This window comes from Idiotropiscis lumnitzeri, chromosome 6 (genome assembly GCF_059441095.1).
Source record: "Idiotropiscis lumnitzeri isolate Australia: NSW breed Sydney's pygmy pipehorse chromosome 6, RoL_Ilum_1.0, whole genome shotgun sequence".
NCBI lineage: Eukaryota > Metazoa > Chordata > Actinopteri > Syngnathiformes > Syngnathidae > Idiotropiscis > Idiotropiscis lumnitzeri.
This window is the reverse complement of record NC_142396.1, coordinates 2,994,795-3,014,472: the sequence shown is the minus strand read 5'-3', so window position 1 is coordinate 3,014,472 and position 19,678 is coordinate 2,994,795. Positions and strand designations below refer to the sequence as shown.

The following is a 19,678-nucleotide window of genomic DNA, read 5'->3' as shown; positions in this document are numbered from 1 at the left end:
ATGAGCATCCATTTCACTGTTAGCACTTTTTATCTGTTTGTAATTCATAATCCTTAATAGTGCATCAGAAAGTCTTTGCTATTGGGTGAAAACCTTGTGTGTCTATTTTGAACTAAAACGGATGAACACCTTTCACCTTTTTGAGTTTTGGTCTAATAAATTTACAAAACCTAGACTAAAACTTTTTTTTGGGGCGTTTCCGTCAACTAAAAGTTTTTGTCAACTACAACTATCACAAATAGGAATTATTAAATCTGACGAAAACTAAAAAGTATTTTCGTCCAAATGACCAAGACTAAATCTAAAATGCCTTCTACAAACAACAGTGGCAGCAGCATAAAACATTTGTCGACGTTTGAGTATTTACAATGCCAGTGAGTGGGCCTTGGCCCAAAAGCAATTTGACTTAATTAATTTGGCTGCGGCAGTGAAAGCGTCACATTTTTCAGCCAGGTGTGTATATTCTCTCATAGAGTGTGCGTTGCATGTTATGACATTGACGTGGTCGACAACATTCCAAAACTGCCAAAGCGTTGTATAAAAGGATAGGACGCTAACTTTAGCATCAAGCATCACGACTGCAAAGGTAACTTGACGTCGGTCGTACTTTTACAAATTCGCACGTTGAGAGACGAAGGTCCCTCAGATGTTGAAGTTTTTTTTTGCTTTCGTTGCGCAGATGACTCTTACTCTTCGTTCATTGTTGCTCCTTTGCGGGGTCGGCGGGCTCATGACCCAAGCTGTAAGTGCCCAAGTCGGCTTGTGGCTTGCACGAACGTAGATTGATCATCTGCGGTCTGATTGGGACAATTCTCTTCTTCTTCTTTTTCACAGTGGTCAAAGGTCGTCGTTAAAGTAAAAGGTTGGCAGCATCCTTGCACTTCTTCAAACAAACAATTTGATTGGACTTCAGAAAGAATTGCTTTTGTGTTGCAGAAAACGGCTGCCCGAAAGGCTGGACTCGCTTGGACTGCAACTGTTACATCTTCCAAGGAGAGCCGAGGACCTTTGCCGATGCCGAGGTGGGCAAGATCTCGGCTGTAGATCGCTCACTTGAGTCCTGTCACCATCTTTTTTTGTTGTTTAGTCAATTCGATTATTTTCCTGCCATTTCTTGTTTGCTTGTGTTCCGCTTTCATGTATTGTGCACTGCAATGGGCTCCCTCCAAGCAATCGTGTCTTTTCCAGGTGTTTCTTGTCGTCTCATCAGTTAACTCCTCGTTCTGGTTCGTCATGATTGTTGCTTCTGATTCTTTTGTTGTTGCGCGTCGTCGTCGCGCACCCTCATCTAGGTGAGTGACTTTCAGGCTGGAATCTTCCCTTTTAAGCTTTAGAACTTTGGATTTGTCCACGTGTCGTGTTTGCTTACAATTTATTCTTTTGACAATAGATTCTTATTGGCACTCGTTGCATCTCGCTGGTCCTCATTGCACCGCACCAACCCCAAAACATGACACAAAGGCTGTGCACAAAATATCTTGTCAAGCGGTCAAGTGCAATTTCTTTTTCCCAACAGAGCGTCTGCAACATTCTGGGTGGGAATCTGGTGTCCATCCACAATGCCGTGGAAAATTTTTTTGTTCACGAACTGGTTCTAGCCAGTGACGACGCAGACGATGCTTGGATCGGATTTCACGATACAATTGATGTGAGTCGGTGACGGTGCAAACGTGTTTTTTTTTTAATGCCACACAGCAAGTGAATTTGTCCTTCAGACTCAAGTTCGTCACAAACCGAAAAGAGACATGCATGCATTTTCTGTCGCGCTGCAGTCAACGCAGCCGACTTCGGGCGAGAAGTGGGGTCCGCCCGGAACTGGTCGCCAGCCAGGCGCAGGGCACAAATACACACGCAAACATTCTCACCGACAGACAACGTTGAGCCTTCCATTAGCTCTGAACTGTGAATGAGGTAACTAGTTGGCCCCTTTGCAGCCGTTAGAAGTTTAAATGTCAGAATCCTCCAACCATCAAGCAGTCTTCAACTGTTTCTGAACATTGTAAGTAGCCAATAATAGGACAAGTCACAAACCAGTTGAAATGTAAGATGGGCCTTGGGGATGTTGGAGTGCAAAATCTACATCCGCGTGCAATGTGCTGATTTTCAGGACGATGGAAACTTCATTTGGACCGACGGCACTGAGGATGATTTCCGTGCTTTTACTGGATCAGAGCCCGATGACTCTGGCGACTGCGTCCAGATTAATCAAAGCGGTGAGTGGACAACTGTCATTCAAATTGGCTGAGGATAGGTCGCCAGTTGTCGCATTTACACACGGATTCTTTCCAGACGGATGTTGGGCGGACGAGCCCTGCACGGACGACCACCCGTATGTTTGCATCGTAGATTTGCTTCAACGCTGGTGAACTCGCGGTCGAAAAACCATGAGATGAGATGCAACTTTAACGGTGTCTTTGATTTTCTGAATCTGGGTTGTTGTTGTTTTTTTCCGGTCCTTCCTCATTGCTCACTCATTATGGGCAGCGTCCAAAGAACAACCGACTAATAAACAAACAAATCTGTCTGCATTCAAATGAGAATGTTTGGTGCCTTACTGAGAGAGTGGCTTGCGCAATACTTGAGACACACCTCAAGTTTGCGTCTCTGATGGTTCAAATCGAGTCGATGGGCCGTATGCGTGGCAACACAAGACATATTTCCCCCGGAAGTGAGCTTGCGTGGGAGTTTCCGGGGGGCTGTCTGCGGGGAAATAAACCTCACACTTCAAATGTGTGTCTGATATTGCGTAAATGCAATTGTCAACATTTTGGTGCTGGCCTAAAATTTTCAGCAAGTTTAAGCATGAGCTACCTACCAAAAAATGAAGGTGGCAGAAAAAAAATTGTTCAATGATATTTAGATGCATTTGTGTCAAATCACTTGACAGTGATTAATAAAATACGTATTTATCTTACTTAATGTTATTTCTATTGCGGGTGTTGGGAACGTAACTACACACTGCGATGAATGACTGGATTAATGGTTTTCATGAAGTTAAAAAAAAACAAAAAACAAAATACAAACTCACTGAAAAAAAAACTGAGAAAGAGGTCCGAATGAGCGAAAATACCTCAGCAACTCAATGAAAAAAGACTGACAAGACAATTTGGCCCAGCCAGACAAGATGAGCCTTATTTCAAATGCTTGTTCAGCCATTGCGCTGAACAGGTCTGCTCACTCTTATTACGAAATTTCGTCAATTAATGTAATTGGCCTTTGGACTCTTTCCCAGTTGCTCAACCAAGCAACTTTATCTGTCGAGCTTTTCGAAAACATGTTGAACCTGTGTTTTTCAACAGGAAGGCATGGAAGACTTCCGATTCCAGTTTGTGAACAACTGTGTTCGAAACACTGATTGCTTTAGGCGCTGGTCAAAGCGCTGGCTGTATTCTATTGTGCTCATTGCAACATCATATGACTTCTGCACGCGTGTGAAATTAAGAAAGCTCATCTTGCTCCAGCATCCTTGAAAGGACCGGATTTCAACTTTGAAACTGATCACTTGCTGTGTTCAAAAACATGTTCAAATCCTGTAATTCCTGTCACGTGTTAGATTGAGGGCAATGTAAATGAAATATTCATTATGAGTATGAGAGTAAAATGAAATATTTATGCGCCTGAGTATGTACTTATGTACTGTATCTAAGTTGACATGTGTAAGCACAAGTTTACAGAATTTTCCGGACTATAAGAAGCTGCAGCAATACCCACCCCCCCAAAAAAATATTATTTTTTTTAAATTACAAGCCGCACCAGACTATTAGCCGCAGTTTTCCATGTTGAAAAAAATGTGTTGTTCACTGCATGTACAGAACAATTTTGTTCTGTGAATGCACATAAAGGTACATCAACAGATTGTTAAAAGAGTGCCTTTTAACACAGCAACAACTTTTCTCATTAAAACAGATGAGACCCAAGAAAAAAATTAATTTGAGATTTATTTAGCGTATTTTGTGAACTATAGAGCACCCCCTACCGGTGAAAGAAAAACCCACAGAAAAGCCACAACGTTGTATGAGCCGCATGGTTCAAAATCGTGGCAAAAAGTCGCGGCTTATAGTCCAGAAAATACGGGCAGTTAAATTGTATGCATCTGAGTAGTTTTATATGTTGACTTTTTCCTTTTCCTTTTTTTTTTGTTGGGATATATTATATAAATGATATTGAATTAATTTGAAACAAGTCAGAATCCACAAAAAACACGGGGTAGGACTAGATAAACTCTTTACTTCTTCCTACTCGCTTTTCAACACATAAACTGCACTTTGTCAATCATTTCTTTGCCCTTTTTAAATATTTTACTTCCGACTGAATTGGTTGCTATTATCTGTTTATATGTTCACTAAATCAAATCAACCAAGATTTACAAGGTTGCAATAATTGCACACATAAGTGTGTGAGTCAGTTTGAGGACATCTAAAAAAATGTAACAGTTATTGCATACACAGGTGTGTGTGTGCGTGCATGTGCGCGCGTGTAATCCTCTTAGATGAAAGGGAGTGTCTATCCAATGAGGTGCTGGCGTCCCGTCTCGTCCGGCCTGCCCCTCGCCGCTTTCCCGCCGTAGAGGAGGGCTTTTTAATCCAAGTGGATTATGTGGCAAATTGGGTGAGCTGCAGCAAAATCTCCAGCGGGACGCCGTCCTCTCGCTGATGTCGCCAGGAAGAACCTGGAGGAACCCGAAAGAAGAAGGAGCAGCAGGAGCAGCCTGCGGGGCTCAGACCTCGAGTGGGACCGTGATGAGGACCTTGAAGAACCAAAAACTTGAGCAACCAAGTGGGTCCCTTGTGAGGAGGCCACTTCCGTCTTCTTAAATCCTCCAGACGAAAGCCGCGTTGGCTTCTCCACGGAAGTCAGAAAGCAGGATGAAGAGCGTCTCCACACTGCACCGAGTTGTGGGATTCTTCTTGCTGTGGATCAGCGTTCAAGCTCAGATGAAGATTCCACCAGAGACGTGAGTCTTGTTTGACTTCAAATTGCTTGGGATGTGGAGGTTCTTCTTTCTATCGTGCATGAATGAAATTTTAACCCTATTGTCAGTGACTGAATCAATGAATGAATGAATGAGGGGGAATATGGATTTTTTTTCCAATGTGAACGAATGAAGCTAGTTCAAACATGTACTGATCTAGATATTCTTTGAAACTGGCTTTTTTTCTACTGTGACTAAATGGCGCTGGTTTAGATCTTGATCGTTGTGTTTCTACAGTGGATGAATGATCCCTGTTCAAAATGGTTCTCCATCCATTATCCAAGGATGCCTATCCCCGCTGTCTTCTGGCAGTGGGCAGGGGACACCCTGAAGTGGTTGCCAGCCAATCGCAAGGCACACAAACAAACTAGCATTCATACTCACACCACACCAATGGAGAATTTGGAGTGTTCAATCAACCAATCAAGCCAGTTTTTGTAACGTGAGAGGAAACCAGAGAAAAGCCACGCAGGCACAGGGAGAACATGCAATCTCCCCACAGGAAGGCCAGAGCCGGAATCTAACCCTTCACCTCGATACGGTGAGGCGGATGTGCTAACCAATGTTCCACTCTCCAAATTGGTTCTGAGCTGATTCTGATTAAAGTTTCTACTGTGGTTGAATGAAATCCTAACCTTGACACCAACCCTACTGTGAATCTGATTTTATTTTAATTTAACCTGGAAACATGGACACAAAGTGGTTGTAAATGATTGAAATCCTAACCCTGACCTTAAACACACTGTGAGTGAATTAGGTTCAAACTGGTTTTGATGTCGTCGTACCGTTCCCACTGTGAATGAATGAAATAGCTGTAAAGTGGTTGATCTGGATCTTCATGCTTCGGCAGTGTATGACTGAAACCTATTCAAATGGGTTCTGCTCTATTTAATCACGCGTAGACTTGGACGGAAACTGCTTCTGATCTGGGTCTTAAAGTCTTTATTGTGAGTGCTTTTAATGGTTTCAAAGCGGTTGTGATCTAGCTATTCATTCATGCTTTGACTTTGAATGGAAGAGATTTAAACTTGCACTGGGCTGCATCGTCATGCATCTACAGTGGAACCTCGGTTCTCGACCATAATCCGTTCCAGAACCCTGTTCGAAAAGCGAATTGTTCGAACACCGAAACCATTCCTTTGCTGCTTGCACTGACTTTCTTTGGAGGCATGATTAGGGGCTAAAACACTTCGTACACCTCTATAAAACGCGAGAGCAAAACGCAGCACGTCCGCACGCGACAACAGTTGGTCACGAAGAGAGAAAGAGAGCGATCTACACCCGTACGCCGCTCAGCATCCCACCCTCGCGTACACACTCACGCGTCGTACCGGCGTTCGAACTCCGAGGTTTGTTCGAACTGCGAAGCAAGAATTTCTCTTTTTTTTTGTTCGAACTCCGATTTGTTCGACCTCAGAGTCGTTCGAGAACCGAGGTTCCACTGTATATTCAATAAGTGGAACCTGTTGAACTTGGGTTCTGATTTGGATGTTCACCTTTCTTCCATGAATGAATGAAACCTGATGAAAGTGGTTCTGATGTCGATATTCATGCTTTGACTGTTAATGAATGACCCCACGTTAAGATTCAACTGTGAATGATTGAACTCCTAACCTGAGCCCTACATGATTGAATGAAACAGTTTTAAACTGGTTCGGACTGAGATGCTTGTCTTTCTACTGCGAATGAATGAATCAAGATAAATCATGATCCAGATCTTTGTTGGTCCTTATGAGACCTCACCTGAAGGTCCATCATTTAGTTAGCATTCCCAGGTCAGTCAAAGTGCCTCTAATGTATGATGACAATCACAAATCAGTCACCGCTGTTCTAATGAATACACATGTTCAGAACCAGAACCACAAATAGTGAGTGATTCCTATTGGCCAAAATGTCACGCCACTAAAAAGGCCCTTCCGTGTGGAGTTGACATCCACTTCCTCCCGTGGCGGCATCTCATTGGCTGGTGGGAGCCAGACTCCGCCCTTTGCCAGCCAGTGAGGTCAGTGGCCAGGATTTGCAAGGCTCCAACTGTCCCACATTTTTAGCCGCCTCTCGTCCGTCTGCCATCTTGTCCACTCATCCTGCTAATCTGGTTAATCTGCGTTAGCGCGCCACTACAATCTCTGCGCCCTGGGACCTTGCACAATTTGGGCTGCTCATAAATATTTCACAATGTACCCAAATGCTCTAGAATGCTTCCAGGAGGGAGTCAGACCATTTTCTAAAATGATTGCAGAATGTAGCGGCGTGGTCCAAATTGTCCCACAATACTGAATAACGCCCACAACGATATACAATTAGCCAAACTATTCAAAAATGGTTTGAGAACACGCCACAATGTTCTAGCAACCAACAATATCAATGCAATATTTATATCTCAATATCAACATTGTAGAATAGCCTCAAAATGCCCCCCAGATGTCGTTGAACAATGCAAGATGGTTGCAAAATGTCCCACAAAGATGTACAAGAGTTCCAGAATTTACATAATGTATTGCAATTTTGTTGTACATGTTAAAGATAGTTGTAACACATCCTAAAATGCACCGCAGTGTACTTGAAAGGTTCCACCAAGTACTAGAATGGTCTCATAGATTTCTAGATGTATTCACAAGAATTTACATCATGTCCCACAATGTCCAAGAACCATGCCAGAATGCAACGTAATGTTCTAGAATGGGTCGACAGTATACTGTTATAACCTGGCATCTACTAGATTTTGGGGGGAAAGTACCCACAATTGCCCAAAATCTTCAGGTCCACGAGAGTTTCAGAATGCCCAAGAGTGTCCTAAAACTGTTCCAAAATGCGTCAATATGTTCCGAAAGGGTTCAAAATGCGGCACCAGATTCTAGCACTTTTTAATTCATTATTATGATGTTCCACAATATTCTAGAGTAGTTTGAAAGACTCAGTGTCTCACAATATCCTAAAACATCTCCAAAAGATCCCACAGTGTTCCAGAATGATTCAAGTTACCCTCGGGTGTTCCACAAATGGCAACAATGCTTTGTTAGTGTGCGTGAGAGATGATGGACACATGCGCCTCTCATGTTTGTGCTATGCTAACACACTAAGAACCGTATAGCATGGATGCGTTAGCCGCACGCTCATCCGTCGTCATCTGCGGGCCAATGAGGCCGCCGGACCCGCGCAAGCCCGGCCTCACCAGTGCGGCGCTCACCTTCCACTGCCGTGACCCACTGTTCACGGCCCCGTCATGCTAACACGCTAACGTGCTAACGCTCAGGTCCTATGTGCGGAGCCGTGATTTTTTTTTTTTTTTAAATGATCTATTGCTATTTTGGGAAGTCGAGCTCGTGAGATAAGCAGTGAGGATAAAAATACTAAAGTAAAACACCAGGGCAGGTATTGTGCTCATCTCTTTAAACGCGTGTGCATGTGTGTGTCGCTCTGTGTGTGTGTGTGTGCATGCGTGCAAGAGTGTCCTCACAGGCATGGAAGTACTTTCGGCATTCATGATGACACCATCATGATATTATTATGATACAATCATTTAGCCTCTCATGTCTCGTCTTATGATGTTTTGGGTTTCCTGTTGTGCTTGTTAAGTTAGGCTTCTTGTTTCTTTGAAGTCTGTTATTTATGTTGTTTTGTGCCGTTTTGGGTCGTGTTTTGTTGGATTATATTTTCTGTGTTATTTTATGTATGTTGATTTGGATTACACTCATGACGTGAAATTGACATTGAAAGGATGGAGGAAAATGCACTCACTGAGTATTTATTGTTGTGGATAAAAAAAATGCCCACAAAAAGTTTTATCTCATTTCTTTTTTTATTGAAAAGTAAAGTTTTATTTAAGTGATTTTGGACTCAATTGCTTTTTCTTATTTCATACCATCCATGCCGGGTAGTGTAGCTCGGGTTCAAAGCAGCAAAGATTTTCCTGAACCCCTTTGTCCTGCACAATCGAGAAGGACTGAGAATCCTCAACGACGATGTCAACCAAAGCATTGTCCACACCGCTCCTGCTTCCTCACAATACAATCGTGTATTCATTAGAAAATGAAATACCGACTCCTGACAATAAAATCATATACTAATTGGAAAATGAAATATTGACTCAAACTTGTGTTGGAAAAACATACAAGGATTATTACATACCATCTCCTGCGAGATCCCAACCCACAACTTTGTGGACGCCAGAAAAACAACTGTACCACCACCGGCTGGCTGTTGACGATTCTAATGTCGATTCCTTGTCGTAATTTGAAAGTATGTAATTTAAGTTAGGGTTTGCGCTGGCTTTTATTGAAGCAGATGTGACTGGCAGTGCAACAGGTGATTAGGGTACTTTGACAGGCGATTAAGGTACTTGCCAATCCAAACAAACCTACAAAACAGAGACATAGTGATTCATTTCAAATTAGGCCATTTCCAATCACTCAAACTGTATTGGTATTTTCCCAGTGGTTTTAAAGTTACATGGACACTGTATACGCACGCACGAAAGCTGCTTGATAATACATAACCACTCGGCGATTGCTGACTGTTTTACGTAATAACCACATGTCACTAAATCATCTGAGGTAATCATTGCTTTATCTAATTTAACTAAGTAGTGTTGTTGTTGTATACCAGCTCTTTGGAACACAACTGGCATATCACCTTACACTGAAAACATGGGTTATAAAGTAACAATTCATCCCATCAAAATACAATTCAATTCCAACAGTAATTTTTTTTCTGACCTTTTCAAAGGACTAAGATTAATTAAAGTGTTCGCATACAGGGGTAACCTTTCTCTTCCTAAATGACTCAATAACAGTGAGAAAATTACAAACTTCTCAAAAAAAACTTACCCAAATACTCACAAAACGGGAAACCTCCATCATGTTTCAATTGCTGCTTAAAATCAGAAACTTAACTTCTTGATGCGCTTCCTGAACCGATCACGTGGTACGGCCGGTTTCGAGGCTACGACTGTCATCAACTACGTTACGTCACTGGAGCATTTTCGCGGTGCGCGATTCAAATATTCGCTCTCAATTCACTCGGGACACACATTGGAGTTTTGACACAGAGGACACATCGCTACTAAATAGATAGACACAAAGACATGTATGTTTTCCACTTTCCCACTGAAATTACAGCGAGGCACGTTTCTAGAAGTAGTTGACCGTTGCCCGTCCGCGTATTTGGTGTGAGGATCGCTCCCCAGCCGGGGCTGGGAAGCGGTGTGGGTGGATTCTTAAAGCGCAGACAAGGGAAAATATGGTAGGAACAATATTTATTGTGGCCGGCAAAAAACAATTGGCAGGCGATAGGCAAGGAGGGTTGCTATCAATAATAATAGAGGAACTATATTTACTGGCGTCGGTAGACACGAACGGAAAACGCTGGGGGAAAGATCTTCCCCCAGGGGAACCAAAACGACTAACAAAAGGAGCTTGCAATGCAAGAAACCCGAAAACGAAAATGTCCTTCCTCAAAAGGGTAAGGTTAAGTCCAAACATCGAAAAACAGAAAGCGAGCCGAAACGTAGCTGTAGAAGAAACGAGCAAACAACAAGCAAACAAGCAAGCAACAAGCAAGCAAACAAACAAGCAAGCAATCACGACAAACACACGGAACAAGGTTGGCAAAACTATGGCAATGGCACAATGGCGAGAGCAAGTTGGGTCAGCAATAATCCGACACGCGGAAGTGCGTGTCGGAGGCTTATATAGTTAGTAATCAATGGGATGATGAGTTACAGCTGAGCGTCTCCGGGCAACGCGCCGTCGAGCACGCCCACACCGCTGCAACAAGGAGCACGGATCGTGACAGTACCCCCCCCTTAACGGACGCCCCTTGGCGGACTACCTGGTTTAGACGGGTGAGCGTTGTGGTAGTCGTGTAGCAGAGATGGACACATGATCCAGGAGCGAGGGATCCATTGCCGTTCTTCCGGGCCGTAGCCCTCCCAGTCGACCAGGTACTGGGTGCCCCTTCCCCTGCGCCTGGAGTCCAAGATGTCCTTCACCGTGTAGACCGGGTCGCCGTCGATGATGCGTGGAGGTGGTGGCGGGGCGGCAGGTGGCACCAGAGGGCAGGTAGGAGCCGGCTTAATGAGCGATACGTGGAAGACGGGGTGGATCTTCATGGTGGGAGGCAGCTTGAGACGAACTGAGACAGGGTTGATGATGGCGGTAATTTCGAACGGGCCCACGAAACGCGGGCCCAGCTTGCGGGACGCACCTGCCAGGTTGAGATCCCGGGTTGAGAGCCAGACCTTGTCGCCGATCTTGTAGGCAGGGGCGGGGCGCCGACGGCGATCAGCGACGCGCTGGTTCCGCTGCGTTGTACGCGCCAGGGCGGCCCGGGCCTCCTTCCATGCCCGGTGAGCCCGTTTCATGTGCTGCTGAACTGAGGGAACCTCTTCGGTACCAGCTTGGGTCGGAAACAACGGGGGTTGGTACCCGTAGGCCGTCAGGAACGGCGATCGTCCGGTCGCCGAGGAGATCAGGGTGTTGTGGGCGTACTCAATCCACGGTAGGTGGTCGGCCCAGGTCGAAGGCTGGTCCAGGCAGACGCATCGGAGTGCGGACTCGAGGTCCTGGTTGGCACGTTCCGATTGCCCATTAGTCTGTGGGTGGTACCCGGAGGAGAGGCTGGATGTCGCTCCCAGGCACTGGCAGAACTTTTTCCACACCCGGGAGATGAACTGCGGGCCTCGGTCTGACACCAGGTCGTCGGGGATGCCGTGCAGTCGAACCACGTGTTGGACCAGCAGCTTCGCCGTCTCCAAGGCTGTCGGGAGCTTGGGCAGGGCCACGAAGTGGGCGGCCTTGGAGAATCGGTCCACTATAGTCAGGATGACGGTGTGCCCCCGGGAAACGGGCAGGCCAGTGACAAAGTCCAGGGCGATGTTCGCCCAGGGTCGCGCCGGAACGGGGAGCGGTCGTAGCAGGCCCGCTGGAGGCTGGTGCGATGCCTTGCTGGCAGCGCACGGCGGGCAGGCTTGGATGTAGGCCGTCACGTCTTGCTTGAGGGAAGGCCACCAGAATCGCTGCCCGATCAGGCCCAGGGTGCGCCGAATGCCCGGGTGGCAGGCCAACTTGGAGGCGTGGCCCCACTGGATTACCTCCGCCCGGTAACGAGTGGGCACGAACAGGCGGCCCTGTGGACAGGCCGCTGGAGCTCCGCTCTTGTCCTGGAGCTCCCGGATTTGCCGCTCTATCTCCCACTGGAGGCCTCCCACCACTCGATGGCTAGGGACCACGCTCGCCGGCCCCTCCTCCTCTTCCCACGCGTCGTGGATGCGGGACAGAGCGTCGGGCTTGGTGTTGCGTGCCCCCGGCCGAAACGTCATAGTGTAATTGAACCGGCTCAGGATCAGGGCCCACCGTGCCAGCCGGGGGTTCAGTCTTTTCATGGCGCGAATGTAAGAGAGGTTCTTATGGTCCGTGAATATGGTGAAGGGTTCCTGGGTGCCCTCCAGCCAGTGCCGCCATTCCTGCAGGGCCAGGACCACAGCCAGAAGTTCACGGTTTCCCACGTCGTAGTTGGCCTCCGCTGGCGAGAGGCGACGAGAGAAGAAGGCGCAGGGGTGAAGACGCTGGTCGACCGGGGACCGCTGCGACAGGACGGCCCCCACTCCGGAATCAGAGGCGTCCACCTCTACAACGAAAGGGAGATCAGCGTTAGGATGGTGCAGGACTGGAGGGTTTGTAAAGGCGTTTTTTAAGTCCGCGAATGCCTCTTCCGCCCCACTATCCCAGGTGAACCGGACCTTGGTCGAGGTGAGCCGCGTGAGCGGCGGCGCCCGGCGGCTATAGTCTTTGACGAAGCGCCGATAAAAATTGGCGAATCCTAAGAACCTTTGTAATTGTTTACGCGTAACTGGCACCGGCCACTCGACGACGGCACGCGTCTTGGCCGGGTCGGCCTTTAGTTGCCCGTTTTCGACGATGAAGCCCAGGAATGGGACCGATGTTTGGTGGAACTCGCACTTCTCCGCTTTTACATACAGTTTGTTCTCCAACAGGCGTTGGAGGATAGCTCGCACATGCAGGTGGTGTTCCTTTAAGGACCGAGAAAAAATGAGTATATCGTCCAAGTACACGAAACAGCAGACGTTGAGCATGTCTCTAAGCACGTCGTTGATCAGGGCTTGAAAAACGGCGGGGGCGTTAGATAAACCGAAAGGCATGACCAAGTATTCAAAGTGTCCGAGTGGGGTTTTGAACGCAGTTTTCCACTCGTCCCCTTCCCTGATGCGGATCAAGTGGTAGGCACTGCGGAGGTCTAACTTAGAGAAGACGGTAGCGGATTGCAGGGGGGCGAACGCTGAGTCCAACAGAGGCAAGGGGTAGCGGTTCTTTATCGTAATCGCGTTCAATTCTTTGTAGTCGACGCAGGGGCGCAGCGATTTATCTTTTTTCTCGACGAAGAACATGCCCGCTCCCACCGGAGACGTAGACGGCCTTATTAATCCCCCCGCCAACGACTCCGTGATGTAGTCTCGCATGGCCGCCTGTTCGGGTTGCGAGACCTTGTACAGCCGCACCGACGGCAGGACCGGATCGGGAACTAAATCTATCGCGCAGTCATACGGACGGTGGGGTGGCAAGGATTTAGCCCTCTCTTTGCTAAAAACGGCGCGGAGGTCGTGGTAAACGCTCGGGACCCCGTTAAGGTCGATGTCCGCCTCCGGGAGCGCCCTGACTCGCCCGCCCTCCCCGGCGGACCGTAGGCAATGCGCGTAACAAAACGGGCTCCAGTTTTGGATAGAAAGGCGCCCCCAGTCGATGACGGGATTGTGCGAATGTAGCCATGGGATCCCTAGCACGACGGGTGCCGACCTGGCCGGCATGACGAAGAAAGAGCGCTTCTCGATGTGATTACCCGACAGCTTTAAGGTTAGGGGCTCGGTTAAGCGCCGGATATCGGCCAGCACGCGCCCGTCGAGGTCGTAGATCTTCTCGGATTGTTCGAGCTCGGTGACCAGGCAGCCGAGCCGGGAGACTAAACCCGCATCGATAAAACAGTCGTCGGCGCCAGAGTCAATGAGTGCGCGAATCTTGATTCCACCACCGAGTCCCATGATCTCCCCGTCCAGCTCCAGTCTCAAGACCGTCCCGGGGCGGGCCGAACCGCCCGACCCGCTGGCGACCGGCTCTTGACGGGGCTCTTTAGCCGCGGAGGCGCGGGGCGCGGACTCGCAGTTCGTTGGGGGGCGGGAAGACAACCCCCGGCGAGCGGCCATCTCCGGGCAAACCGCCGCCCTGTGTCCCGGCAGACCGCAGTAGAAGCACGCCCCCGTGCTGCGCCGACGCTCCCTCTCCCGAAGATCCGGGCGAGCTGGAACCGGCTGCTTGGGCTCGTCAGTGGTTGACCAGTCGGGGTTCCGGGTGCGTGGACGATCAGCTTGGCGCTGCTCCCGGGACGCCCGGCGGGTCGCCCCCATCTGCATTGGCTCGTCCGCTGGTGCTGGCTCAGGAGACCGGAAGCGTGGTGGATCGGCGCGGCGCTGCTCCACCCCTCGCTCTCGGCGACGCTCCCGCAGGCGGTTGTCCAAACGAATGGCCAGGGTGATCAGCTCCTCCAGCGTCTCGGCATCGTCGCGGGCTGCCAGCTCGTCCTTTAGAGCCGAGTTCAGGCCTCTCCGGAACACGGACCTCAGGGCGCAGTCGTCGAACCCACTCTCGGCTGCTCGGATGCGGAAGGTGATCGAATAATCCGCAACAGATCGTGAGCCCTGGATACAGTCCAACAGTTCGGCTCCGGCCTCCTTCCCGCGGACTGGGTGGTGGAATACCCTTTGAAACTCGGCGAGGAAGTTAGGAAATGAGGAGCGGATTGCTGGGTGCGCGTTGCTCACGGCCATGGCCCACGCGCTTGCTTGACCAGTCAGGAGGCTCATCATAAACGCTACCTTTGAACTATCGTAGGCATAGGTTAGGGGCTGCTGATCGAAGATCAGCCTACAGTGATGAATAAATGGGCCGCAAAGGCCAGGCTCTCCGCCGTAGCGGTCGGGATGAGCCAGGTTAGGCTCCTTAACCGGGTAACCTGGGGGCGGAGCCCCGGAAGGGGGATCGACCGGGTTGGGAACCGGCGAGGCAGGGTGAACTGGGGTACTCAGTCGGACCCCTAGGCTCATGAGTTGCTGGACCAGTTGGCCGACCGCGACGCGCAGGGTCGCGAGCTCGGTCGCCTGTTGGCCCACTAGGCGTCCTTGGCTGGTCAAGGCATGAAAAATTTTCTCCTTGTCTGCAGAATCCATGGTCGGATTATTCTGTGAGGATCGCTCCCCAGCCGGGGCTGGGAAGCGGTGTGGGTGGATTCTTAAAGCGCAGACAAGGGAAAATATGGTAGGAACAATATTTATTGTGGCCGGCAAAAAACAATTGGCAGGCGATAGGCAAGGAGGGTTGCTATCAATAATAATAGAGGAACTATATTTACTGGCGTCGGTAGACACGAACGGAAAACGCTGGGGGAAAGATCTTCCCCCAGGGGAACCAAAACGACTAACAAAAGGAGCTTGCAATGCAAGAAACCCGAAAACGAAAATGTCCTTCCTCAAAAGGGTAAGGTTAAGTCCAAACATCGAAAAACAGAAAGCGAGCCGAAACGTAGCTGTAGAAGAAACGAGCAAACAACAAGCAAACAAGCAAGCAACAAGCAAGCAAACAAACAAGCAAGCAATCACGACAAACACACGGAACAAGGTTGGCAAAACTATGGCAATGGCACAATGGCGAGAGCAAGTTGGGTCAGCAATAATCCGACACGCGGAAGTGCGTGTCGGAGGCTTATATAGTTAGTAATCAATGGGATGATGAGTTACAGCTGAGCGTCTCCGGGCAACGCGCCGTCGAGCACGCCCACACCGCTGCAACAAGGAGCACGGATCGTGACATTTGGAAAGGAGTACAACAAAATATTTCTATTATAATTAAAGATTTATCTGTGAGCCAGATGCAGCCATCAAAGAGCCACATCTGGCTCGCGAGCCATAGGTTCCCAACGCCTGGTTTAGACTGTCCTACCATCCTCCAGGGAAATCCGTGACCAAGGAAATCCAAATGTCCCTCGCTGACAACCACGTGGCATCCAATTCACAGACACCTGAGTGCAATCCTTAGATCAGTCCCCAAAAAAACATCCTGCACAAGACGTGACAAGCCATTAGTCAATCAACGCCCTAAAAAAATACAGCTTTTCCTTGAGAAGAAAACAATATTGCAATAATTGACCAGTAAATTAAAAAAAAATGCTTATATCTAATTGGCACAGTGTTAGTCCATCGTGAGCCTGTTAGCTTAACCCACACACTAGTGACAATAGTTTATTTTTTCAATTATGTCTCAACGTCAGCTAATAACGATTTCAATGTTCACAAAAGATCATTTCCGAGTGTTTTTTTTTTTTAACAGTTTACACGTCGAGTGTTATGTTGACACGGGAATGTTAATTGTGCACATTCAATTAAAACACTCACCTGGAACGAATTTCGTCAAAATACTCCACGTTCTTTTGTTTAAAAAAATAAATAAAACACAGGATGCGAATCCACAGCGTCTCATCTTACGCAGAGAAAGTTGAAAGCCCAACTTTGTCTGGTTCGGAGCCATTTCTACTTCGACTGTACAGTAGGGAAAAAAAGTGCTGGAAAGTTCTCTCGCGCTATCGAACGAGACGTGACGTCATGTCGCGATGCGTTCAAGACACATGTGAAAGAGCGAATTGCTCATCAAAGCATCACATCAACAGAAAATGGGAAAAAATGAACAGGCTTAATAATTCCCGGGTTCCATGTTGTTTGTGTTACAGCGTGCAACAGTGGGCATCCATCTTCTCGACTGAGCTTCGAGACCTTTCCACCAAGTATTCAGGATCACTTCTTCTGCAAAAGGTACATTCCGTGTTTTGTTTTGTTTTGAACTTTATTGAATCAATCAACAAACAATATAACAAGAGCACATATTCAGTTCACAAAATTAAACCATCAGTCATCAAACATTGTATGGTGAAGGGGACCTGATTAATAGATGCATTGCGATTTTGTATCATGATTAAAAATAGGCCAAGTAAAAAGAAAGACAATAAATGTAAAAAATAAAGAACAATAAAACAAGGAAAACGTCTCTGGATATTTGTAACGGAGGCTTTATAGGAAAAAAAGGGCATTCAAAGATGTTAATATCTTATTTCTTTTCTTATTGTTAATTAAGTATAAAGAATGATGAATTTAATGAAACATGCAAAATTTTTATCACTTGGGTTACTATAATGGCAAACAACATCCTTCAGATTAAGAATACAGAGAGTGTTGGATGGTTTCAAGAAATGAAGCATTAAATCAGATCAAAATGGCTTTTACACAGTCAAAGAATAAATTAGGTATTGTTTCAGTGTCATTACCACAGAAAGAACAAATATTACTCATATCAATGAATTTATATTGTAAATTATAATATCATGTAAGACATTAAAATGTATGACCTTGGCTTTACTAGTAATAAAATATTTATAAGGTAAAAGCCAAGCTTTTTTTACAATTTATATCCAAGATTCCAAAAAGATTTTTGGTTTAGTGGTATATGTTTATTAGCACATTTTTTTTCTCTATTAATTCAATTCCATCTAGCATTAGAATACCATCTACGGGAGCAGTTTTTTCGTATTTTAAGTGTTTGACTATAAATTGAATCAGACCATTAGGAATAGCGCATACTACTAAATTAAAGGTTTCGAAAGGAATTGGGAAATTGTGTCGAGGCATGAATTGCTCATAAAACAAATATTACCAATTTCATCAAATAAATGTCAAAGAGGGGTACATGTTATTTGTTCTTGTTGACCTACGATGCCGTGAATCCACTTCCATGCGACTCATGGCGAGAAAGTGACCCGATGACTCTAGGTCACGTCACGTCCGAGCGACTTGGCTCACTCCAGATCAGATTTGAGGGCCCAAGATCAAAATAAAGGGTCACAAATCCCTCATGACACAAATAGCCTCATTCAAGCGGGTTCGTGTGCTTTGTTTAGTGTCGCGTTAACTAGCGCATCTCGGCTCGCTAGCGCCCTGCAGCACAGGTGGCCAAAATGCTCTCATTCTGTGCTTACTGCAAGTCCAAATACAGAGACTTGAGTATTTGTGCTTTGCCGTTGTCACATTGCACTTACATTTCTTCCATTAAGGGTGACATGATCCCAAATCTTTCTTTCGTTTACACTTTGGAATTATAGGATGACAGAGTGCAATCACAGGATCCAATTGAATTTATTTCTCTGTCTTTGAAAATTGCCTTGAATTTCCAAAGATTTCAAATCCTTGTGCAAAGCAATTTTGCCCAGTTCACTTCTGACTTTCGGAATCTGCATCAATGTCATCTCCATACGGAAGGCCATATCTGCTGATGTTTCGACAGGTGTGAATACAATTGTAGGCGGAAGTCCAAGACGAGATTTTAAAATAAAGGTCAGCTAGTGAGTGAGTCGCTGGAGAATGTGGGATTTCATCTCAGGAGCAATGACGGAGACCATAGCTGTAGGGGTGGGCGATATGAGCTCAGAAAAATATTGATATCAATATTAATAAAAATAAATAATATAAATGATGTTTTTCAAACCCCAAAAATCTGCACTTGCCTCACAGAACAATTATGGATCGACAGCATTTGTGAACAGTGGCTGATTCGCAGAATGAAGGTTTATCGCTTGCTCCTGCTTTTCCGTCAATGCGCACCGATTGGCCGAATGAGTTTTTCACCACTTCCTCCTACTTTGCGGCCACTGACGGACTTGTTTGTCATTCCTTTTTGAGGCGGTATGAATACTCAATAATTGTAAAATCATGAAAGCAACATTGACGATGATATCGATGATGATATATATCGCCCACCCCGATAGCGGCACCAAGTAATAAAACGTAACGCTCGTAGTGATACAATACAGTACAAAACCATTTACTCCAAAAAGTTAAAATCAGAATCAGAATGCCCTTTATTGTCATCGTACTCTGTGTACGACGAGATTGGAGCGCCCCTGTCTTCAGTGAAATATAGCAAATTATTTAATTAAATACAATCAATTTCCCATGAGCCAAAACGGCGAGAAAGAAAATGGTGGTGGGCGGTGAACAATCATGCAAGTTAGTGTGTGTGTGTGTGTGTGTGTGTGTTCAGAAACTGAAGGACGTGGAGTCCATCATCAAGATGGTGGACGTGGACGGAACCAACCTGGTCAAGGATTACGCGGACCAGATCGAACGCATGCTGGGCAGCAAAATGAAGTCTGTCAAGGTGCTTTTTATAATTCTTACGGCGCACTAAGTCATGGTCTGCATGTTATTTTTATTTATTTATTTTTTTGGGGGGGGGTCTTGGGGAGTTGTTCTCAACTGGTAAGGTTGGGACCCAAAAGTGAGAAATGTGTCAGTCTGATAAGTTTGTAAATAAGACCGAGTCCATCATTCAGCCATCTTATTTGTCTCGGTCCTCTCGCGCCCCATCAAGTCTGCCGAGCAACCAGTTGCAAACATGTCAATGGAATGATGTTGATCTCGGGCTGCTGAGTTGTTTACATTCCAATGGAGTCATAAACCGTTCAAATATAAGATCATAAAGGGACACAAAATGGATTCTATTTTGAAACGTTTCAGAGGCTAGCCGAGTCGGCGGAAGATGCTGACCTCTACCACGATTTCAACGCTTCCTTGGAGGTACGCGTGCGTTTATGTCATTT

At 46.6% G+C, this 19,678-nt stretch overlaps 2 protein-coding genes across 13 annotated transcripts in view; both read left to right on the top strand.

The window, feature by feature from the left end:
• Positions 1 to 679: 679 nt before the first annotated feature.
• On the top strand, positions 680 to 2,366 carry LOC148334543 (echinoidin-like). The gene is made up of 6 exons (XM_088298725.1): positions 680 to 742; positions 835 to 862; positions 937 to 1,022; positions 1,517 to 1,648; positions 2,108 to 2,213; positions 2,290 to 2,366. Exons 1-6 carry the CDS (start codon positions 680 to 682, stop codon positions 2,364 to 2,366), a joined length of 492 nt encoding a protein of 163 aa, XP_088154851.1.
• A 2,187-nt stretch (positions 2,367 to 4,553) lies between these two features.
• LOC148334541 (voltage-dependent calcium channel subunit alpha-2/delta-4-like) overlaps positions 4,554 to 19,678 on the top strand; it is a 35,504-nt gene continuing 20,379 nt past the window's right edge. For 5 of the 12 annotated variants that reach the window (XR_015843993.1, XM_088297530.1, XM_088297527.1 and 2 more), the window contains exons 1-4: positions 4,557 to 4,954; positions 16,760 to 16,841; positions 19,120 to 19,236; positions 19,596 to 19,655. Coding sequence is in view for 6 of the 12 variants with exons in the window: in XM_088297530.1 (XP_088153656.1) it covers positions 4,866 to 4,954; positions 16,760 to 16,841; positions 19,120 to 19,236; positions 19,596 to 19,655 (348 nt within the window). In the remaining 6 variants the exon portion in view is untranslated. Of the gene's footprint in view, positions 4,955 to 16,759; positions 16,842 to 19,119; positions 19,237 to 19,595; positions 19,656 to 19,678 lie in introns of all 12 variants that reach the window. The other 7 variants (XR_015843995.1, XR_015843994.1, XR_015843998.1 and 4 more) reach the window with 3 other exon arrangements.